This window comes from Austrofundulus limnaeus, unplaced genomic scaffold (genome assembly GCF_001266775.1).
Source record: "Austrofundulus limnaeus strain Quisiro unplaced genomic scaffold, Austrofundulus_limnaeus-1.0 Scaffold719, whole genome shotgun sequence".
NCBI classification, from domain to species: Eukaryota; Metazoa; Chordata; class Actinopteri; order Cyprinodontiformes; family Rivulidae; genus Austrofundulus; species Austrofundulus limnaeus.
In genome coordinates this window covers 52812-61344 of record NW_013953121.1, presented here as the reverse complement: position 1 = coordinate 61344, position 8533 = coordinate 52812, and the positions used below count along the sequence as shown (strand labels likewise).

Genomic DNA, 8533 nt, shown 5'->3' with positions numbered 1-8533 from the left:
CTCCATACACAGGACATGTTTCAACTAAACAGAAGACAACTTAACCCTCTTAATAATAATCTTAATTACTTACAAAAAAACTCTTCAAGCTGGTTTTTACTTGTTACAGCTTCCTTTTACAGTCTTTTCTTGGGTCTGGCTGGTGTTTTTGGAGTCATGTTCTTGCTATTAGTGTAAAAAAAGGTTTTAAAAACACCAAACAATTGGATTTCTGTTCTGCAGTTGATGTTTCACCTCCCGTCTGATGAGCTTTCTCATTTCTAAACTGGAGTTCTTCACTTTTAAACTTCATGTGACATGCATGGCCTTCAAATAAAAAAGTTAAAGAAAATATCTTTATATTTAAGTAACTTGACATAATACACATAATTCTACCCATTTTTTGACATAACTGGCAGATTTTCTTTTTAACTTGGCTCAGCTGAAGTGAAACAGGAAGTGACATCGAAGGTAACTCTCTGGTCTTTGTTTACGGAAACAATGTTATTTGAACTCTGACTCTTCTTAATCTCTCCAATAGTGAAAATATCCAAAGAAACATGAGATTTTTCTCTATCTGTTTTGTTTGCCATTGTAGTGAAGCACTGTTCACAAGCAGACATTCCCCTTTGGCATCACTTCCTGGTACTTCACATGCAAACATCACAACAAATGTTCATCTCAGTGTGGTGTGGAATTTCTGTTGCATTATGTTGTCAGTGTTATCGTTCCAAAAATGTATTCACATCTATTACAAAATTACGGAGTCTGTCCAGTGACATGGGATAAAAATATATAGTTATTTATTTTGAGCAGCCTTGTTGTGAGAAACTGACATTATTGGAGTCAGATTACAGTCTGCATTGCTTTGTCTTTAACTGTTTAAATATGCACATGCATTACTATTATTATTATTATCATTACTACTACTACTACTACTACTACTACTACTACTACTACTACTACTACTACTACCACTACTACTACTACTATTACTACTACTACTACTACTACTATTTGGTGTATGTCAACATAAACGGATCATCTTTCATAGTAGGCTATTTATGAAATGACAGTGAACACCCAGGTTGTGTGTCATGAAACAGATATTTTTCTATGTTCCTGAATGCAGCATAACTCCGACTACAGTTGTCACCTGTGACTTATAGCTGCAACAAATTAAACTAAGAATTACTTCATGCCTAATGTTTAGGTGTTGACATGTCATTCATTCTAATGAAATAAAAATTAATTAGGCTAATTCAGACTTGTCCATGTAAATAATCAGTCTGCATGAAACTGACAGCAATAATTATTGCGTGGCCACGTGTTAATTATCACGTGCCCACAACTTAAAAATGTGTGGCAATGCAATAATAATGTCATGACCACAGAATAATTTTTTTTTCTCCAATGTCACGGGATGGGCTCCGTACAAATATTTGATGTTACAGGCATTTAAAATGTTTCCCCTCTCTTCCAGCTCATTTAATATTCACACAAATGTTTGTTTGAAGCTAACTTTCTGCTCTGCTTTATTTTCTGCCTGTCTCAAGTCCTGCACTTGTATTTTTTTTTTTTGTCTAGGTAAATCTTGTGTATACGTATGAGACCAAACATTCACTCTGTATGGTTCTGACGATGATGAGTGGTGGAGATCTGAAGTTCCACATACACAAGCTGCAAAAGGGCGGGTTAGACTTAAACAGAGTGCGTTTCTATGCTGCAGAAGTTTGCTGCGGTTTGATTCATCTCCACCAGAAGTCAATAGTCTACAGGTGAGTGAAGTCTCAGGTGTATTTAGTTTTAAGATCTGCTGCTGGTTGAGGTGGAGGTTGATACGATGTGTCTGATCTTTCAGAGATCTAAAACCTGAAAACATTCTCCTGGATGACAATGGTATGTACAAACAAAACGACTTTATTTTCAGACTAATTTAAAATAGTCTATTTGTTTGTGTGTATTACATTCCAGCCATTGCTGCAGCCGCCACTTGGTTATTTTTAGCTTTGAAGCAGTTAGATTAAAATGATAAATGGGAGTCCTGCCAAACAACCACTCCTGTAGCCAATTACGATCACTCCTCACGCTCACATTCCTGCTCTTCAGAAGGAAACTGTTCTGAATATATCATTTTGAAGTTTGCAAACGTGAACGGTTTGAGGAAATGAAAAGTTTGTGGCAAGCAGGTGAGGTGTTACCTAACACCGATTTCTTTATTCTTCTCTGGAGGTTTTTGTTTACTTGGAACTGGTTCTGTAAAAGTTAGATCTAAGAATGAAGTACAGCAGACAGAGTGGGGGTGGAGGGGTTGAAGAAAACAAAATGTGCGTCATAACAGCTAAGAATTTGAAACATGAGCTCAGTTAATTGAATTTCTCTATATTTGTCTCATGAAGGACACATCCGCATCTCTGACTTGGGTTTGGCTGTAAGGCTGTCTGAGGGGAAACTTGTGCGAGGTCGGGTCGGCACTTTTTTTTACATGGGTACGTATGCAATGCAAAATCCACAATCCCACTTTAAGGTCAGTCTGCAGTCAGATTACATATTTATTCTTTAACAAATATAATACATATTTACTCAGGGTTTAGGGCCCATCATAGCACAGGGTCTGCTTTACTAAAACTCAGATGACCCATTTCTGTCTAATTTTGAACTTGTTGAACCGGAATGCAGCTTTTGACCCTTCGAGGACCTGTTTAGGATTTAAGGTACTGTCCTTAATTAGGGGTTGTTTTAACCAGTCTCCATTTACAATTCCTGTAAAATGTGGAGTTTCGACAGGATCCATCTTGGGGCCAGTTGTGTTTATGTTGTAAGTGCTTCCTTTCAGTCATTGTTTTCCTGCACAAAACATATTTTATTTTGTTATTATGCAGACATTACACAGATTTATGTCTTCAAGTCCTCATAAATAGTAATAAAGAGGTGAAATGCAGGATGGTTTGTAAATCTAACTGTAAATTCCAACTGTCTGAGAAGTGAGGCACAGGCAGAATTGTATTTTAGAATTTTTTGTTGTGCAGCTTTCTAAAGTCAGAAGAAGTTAGGTTCTCAGCCCAAGCAGCTGTAGCGGTCAATGCAGATAAAAGACAATGAAACAACAACAGCTTAGCTGAAATTATTTCTGACACTGTTTTAACTAAACAGACATCCAGCTCCTCAACACTAAGTTTGTTTGATCTTGTTTACAGCCCCTGAAGTGATCGGCCAAAAGAAATACGGAATGAGTGCGGACTGGTGGGGCCTGGGCTGCCTGATCTATGAGATGATTGCAGGTCATTCTCCATTCAGGGCCAAAGGGGAGCATCCTCAAGCTTCAGAACTGGAGAGAAGAATCCAAGAAGTTGAGGAGGACTACAATCAGAAGTTCAGTGTGGACGCAAAAGACCTCTGCAGGAAGGTCTGAACTTTTACATTTCTGTAGCTTCATTAAAAAAGACGAATTCACTTATCCTGGTACCAAAACTGAGGGGAAAAAAATAATGTGTCTCTGTACCTATAACACCAGTTTAAAATTTACACAGCTTGATTCTTAACACCGTTTGCTTTTAGGCTGCCTCACTACAGCATGCAGGTTTGGGTGAATGGAGCATGATTAACTTCATGCATTTAACAAAAGGTTCACACCAAGGTTAAGTTTTAACACATTTACCAGATAAGCAGGCCCCTGGAACTGAGGCTCAGTCAGTCATCAAGTGCTCACCAGTGAGCTACCCCAAAGTCCTGGCTCCATGAGGTGCCTTTGTTTTCCTGGCCCAGGCTAGGCAACCTGTTTCCCAGTCTTCCTTCATCAAGGTTCTCCAAAGCTTTTTGTCTGTCTCCTCCCATGAGCCCCAGGGATCACGGGGCTATAAACCACAATAAGATCATGATTCTTTGCCTCCTCAAGTCAAGAAGTGTGAGTATCTAGAGAAGCTCAGGGAATAAAGATGTCTTAGACATGTTGCTCCTGCAAGTCCACAACAGGTGGAGCAGAAAATAGATAGATGATGGATAAACAGTCTACAAAAGATTAAAGTACTTTTAGTTTTTATTTTTACCCACAAGATTTGCTAAACCCTTCCATCTGCTCTCCTGGATATTAATATGTTGTCTCATTTGTTATTACATGCTATCTCTGTTATTATTATTAATACATTATCTCTTTTGTAATTTCATGTCATCTCTGTTGTTACAGTTAAAATATTACCTATATTTTTATTATTGTTATCATGTCTGTAATTATTGACCATAACAGATTGGTACAGCACCCACATCACTGCAGACGCAGCACCAATCCACCTATCGATCTCCAGCTCAATTTTTTCCTCATTTTTGAACAAGACGCCAAGATACTTAAACTCCTCCACTTGGGGCAGGACCTCCTTTTTGACCCGGAGAAGGCACCCTACCTTTTTCCAGCTCAAGACCATTGTCTCAGATTTGGAGGTAGTTGTCCTCATCCCGGCCGCTTCACACTCAGCTGCTAACCACTCCAGAAAGTGCTGGAGATCATGAGCTGATGAATAGGATCACATCATCTGCAAAAAGCAGAGATGCAATCCTAAGATCACCAAAAAGGATCCCTTCAACACCTTGGCTGCACCTAGAAATTCTGTCCATAAAAGTTATGAACAGAATTGGTGACAAATTGCAACCTGGGCAGAGTCCAACTCTCACTGGAAACAAACTCGACTTGCTATCGGTAACGCGGACCAAGCTCTAATGCGGTTGCACAGGACTCCCCAGGGGACACAGTCCAACGCTTTCTCCAAGTCCACAAAACACATGTAGACHGGTTGGGCGAACTCCCATGCACCCTCCAGCACCCTGCTGATGGTGTAGAGCTAGTCCAGTGTTCCACAACCAGGATGAAAACCACACATCTCTTTCTGAATCTAAGATTTGACTATCCGACAGGCCCCACTTTTAAGGCCGCCGGAATTAACCTTACGAGGGGGGCTCTGTACTGTGATCCCCCTATAGTTGGAACACACTCTGTGGTCCCCCTTTTTTAATAAGGGGAACAGCACCCGAGTCTGCCAATCCAGGGGAACTGCCCCCGATATTCATGCAATATTGTAGAGTCTCGTCAACCAACACAACCCCACAACATCCACAGCCTTAAGGAACTCCAGGCGAATCTCATCCATCCCCAGTGCCTTGCCACTGAGGAGCTTTTTAACCACCTCAGTGACCTCAGCACCAGAGACTGGAGAGCCCAACTCAGGGTCCCTAGGCTCTGCTTCCTCATTGGAAAATATCCTGGTGGGATTGAGGAGGTCCTCGAAGTATTCTGACCACCAACCCACAATGTCTCGGGCTGAGGTCAGCAGCGCTTTCCCCCCCGAGACGCCGCATGGTGGACCAGAATCGCCTCAAAGCCGTACAGAATTATTTTTCTATGGCCTCGCCAAACTCCTCCCACACCCATGTTTTTGCCTTAGTGACCACCCGAGCCGCAATCTGCGTAGACTGCTGGTACCCAGCAGCTGCTTCTGGAGTCCCACAACCAAAAGACACCTGATAGGCCCCCTTCTTCAGCCTGACAGCATCCCCCACCACCAGTGTCCACCAGTGGGTTCAAGGGTTGCCGCTACAACAGGCACCAACAACCTTACGGCCACAGGTCCGGTAAGTCGCCGCAGCAGTGGAGGCATGGAACATGTCCCACTTGGACTCAATATTCCCAACCTCACCTAGAATATGTTCATAGCTCTCCTGGAGTAGGAGTTGAAGCTCAGTCTGACAGGAACCTGCCAGACATTCTCAGCAGACCCTCGCTATACTTTTGGGTCTGCCAGGTCCAAGATGGGGGGCAATAAGTATTCCCACTCCAGCTTGGTGCCTTTCTGCAAGGGCAACTCCAGAGTGAAAAAGTGTCCAACTCCTCAAGAAGACTGGTTCCAGAGCCAGAGCAGTGAATGGAAGTGAGTTCAACTATATCTAGATAAAAACTCTCAACCTCACACACCAGCTCAGGCTCCTTCCCTACCAGACGGGTGACATTCCACGTCCCTAGAGCCAGCTTCTGTAGCCAAGGATCAGACCGTGACGGACCTCGTCTTCGACCACTGTCCAACACACATTGCACCCGATCCCTCTGGCCCCTTCCACAGGTGGTGAGACCATGGAAAAGAGGACACATGTCTCCTCTTCAGGCTGTGCCCGCCAGGCACTCGCCAATGTGCCCCACCTCCAGGCCTGGTATCAGAGTGGAGTCCTGCATCTGGGCGAGGGAACACTAAGTCCATTGTTGTGACTTGTCATGAGGGGTCGTTGGGCTGCACTTTGTCTGATCCCTCACCTAGGACCTGTTTGCCTGGCATGAAGCTCCTTTCGACTTAGCCTTCAGGTGAGCTGGACGCTATTTTGCTCTCTCCAGAACCTGCCCCGCCTACCCTGCTTTGCCGCTCTTTCAAGCCTTTTTTCTACCTACCATCTAGCCTGGCCCTTGCCTTCCTGTGCAGTTCCGCTCACTTCTAGTTTCCCTTCCCTGCTCCGTCTGGGATTTCTCCCATAGATAAGGATTTCGTTGGCAGATTTTTAGCCAAACCAATCAGAGAACAGAACATCGATTTTCTGCGCAGTGTCTGCTTGTAGTTTATTTTACCTGGGCCAATCAGCAAACAGAAGGCGGAGTTTTGAACGACGTCAATTTTCTGCGCAGTGTCTGCTTGTAGTTTATTTTACCTGGGCCAATCAGCAAACAGAAGGTGGAGTTTTGAATGACGTCAATTTTCTGCGCAGTGTCTGCTAGTTAGTTTAGCTATGGCAGTGGAGGAAGTGACTGAAGCCAGTCCGTGTTGATAAGGCTTCCAAATTAAAATAAATTTGTCTGACAAAGCAGCAGCTCTCATTTACAGCTGTCTCGTTCGGCTCTGTACTTTTCTCCTCTCAGTAGGATTGTTTACACCACACACGATTTCCAGTTAGCATCTAAGTTTAGCCTCCTTCACAGCGACACACACACACACACACACACACTTCAGCAGAGGCCACGCCTCCAGCAAGAATCGCTTCTCTATAGCCGCGAGTCCTGACCCTTGTACGAAGCAAAGTGAAGGACAATGGTCTGGTTTTTACCATGCTACCTACCATTATGGATTTAGTCAACTGGTCTCTGAATGCAATTGACACTATTTTTTCCACATCAAGATTAGATCGAGGGGAATGAAGCTGTCCGAGTGGAATGGTTGCTGCGGGGCGCATCAGTGGTTCTTGGGAGAGCTGGAATCTGATGTCCATCTCACCACTTTCCATTGAAGACGTGGAAGATTTGTATATATTTGGATCTATGATAACTGGATTCCTGCTGATTGGAGGAGGCGGATTCCTGATTTATCAAAAAGTGAAAGCGATCCTGACAGCGGTCCAGGCCATTGTGAAGCTCTCGGGCACAGTGGATGGACTCTGCCGGAGTGGGAGCACACAGACTCAGTTGTCGGGGGAGGTAAATCGCAAACTGGAAGTGATTCTGATGAGAATTGCAGCTCAGGAGCGTGCCTCTGGCATGTAGGATTATATCTGGGTGAAGCTCCAGACGGTGAGAGGCAAGGAGGACCCCGAATTCGGCTTATTGGAACTTTTTTCGTCATTTCAGAGATGCAGTTAAGATATTAAAAGCAACAGAAAAAATCAAGGTTGCTTTGTCTAAAAAAATGGTGTTTATCTATTCGGTTCCCAGCTGCTTGGCCTCGAAGACCATGCTGTCTAAACTCCCCATGGATGATATGTCAACAAGGGCTTGATTCCCTTCCACCCCCAACACCCGTGTTGAACCTGGCCTGTGAATCCAAGGGCGAGAAGGAGGAAACTTTGAACTCTGGTGAACCGAGCAAGGAGATAATATCATTGACTCTGGACTCTGGTGGGTGCTGGTGTTGGGCTCTATCATGGAGACATACCTTCAATGTCACTGGCTCCACTGATTAGAGACCCCCCCCCCATCTCATGTGTTACCTGACCCAAGTTCCCTCCCCGTCCCAGTCTGCTCTGTCGCAAGTGTTTTTGTGATTCTGTGTTTCTGATGTAAACATAGGATCAGAGCAATTTTTTAACTCTGCTTCCCAATTATATATTTCCAGCTGTTAAAGTTAGCGCCTACTCATGATATTCTTTCATGATTATGATCCCTGCCCTGTGCAGGGTCTATGGCTGCAAGACTTGGGGGCACCTTTTCGCCCATGTTTGTTTATGTTTTGTCTAGTGAACGGGTGTTCTGAAGTGTAATTTCCCCTTGGGATCAATAAAGTATTATCAATCAATCAATCAATTTAATCAAATATCTTTCAATATTAACATGTTATATATGTTGTTGTTGTTATTAACGTTATCTCTGTTATTACCATGTTCCCTGTTTTTTATATTAACATGTTATCTCTGTTGTATAATTAACATGCATTTTATTATTTTATGATATCTCTAATATTGTTAACATGTCATCCCCTGCATGCAAAGCAGGGTCATATTATCAAACAGCTTCTTTCTATTTAGTGAACCATAGCACAAAAACAGCTCACCAGTCAGTGTGAAATTTGAGAAAAATGTAGATGTGTCTAACCTACAC

General features: G+C 43.1%; 1 protein-coding gene across 1 annotated transcript in view; it reads left to right on the top strand.

The window, feature by feature from the left end:
• LOC106532121 (G protein-coupled receptor kinase 5) overlaps positions 1-8533 on the top strand; it is a 21511-nt gene that overhangs the window by 6641 nt on the left and 6337 nt on the right. Inside the window, exons 6-9 of the mRNA XM_014028128.1 lie at positions 1567-1757; positions 1841-1878; positions 2379-2468; positions 3177-3385. Coding sequence (XP_013883582.1) covers positions 1567-1757; positions 1841-1878; positions 2379-2468; positions 3177-3385 — 528 coding nt within the window. The remainder of the gene's footprint in view (positions 1-1566; positions 1758-1840; positions 1879-2378; positions 2469-3176; positions 3386-8533) is intronic.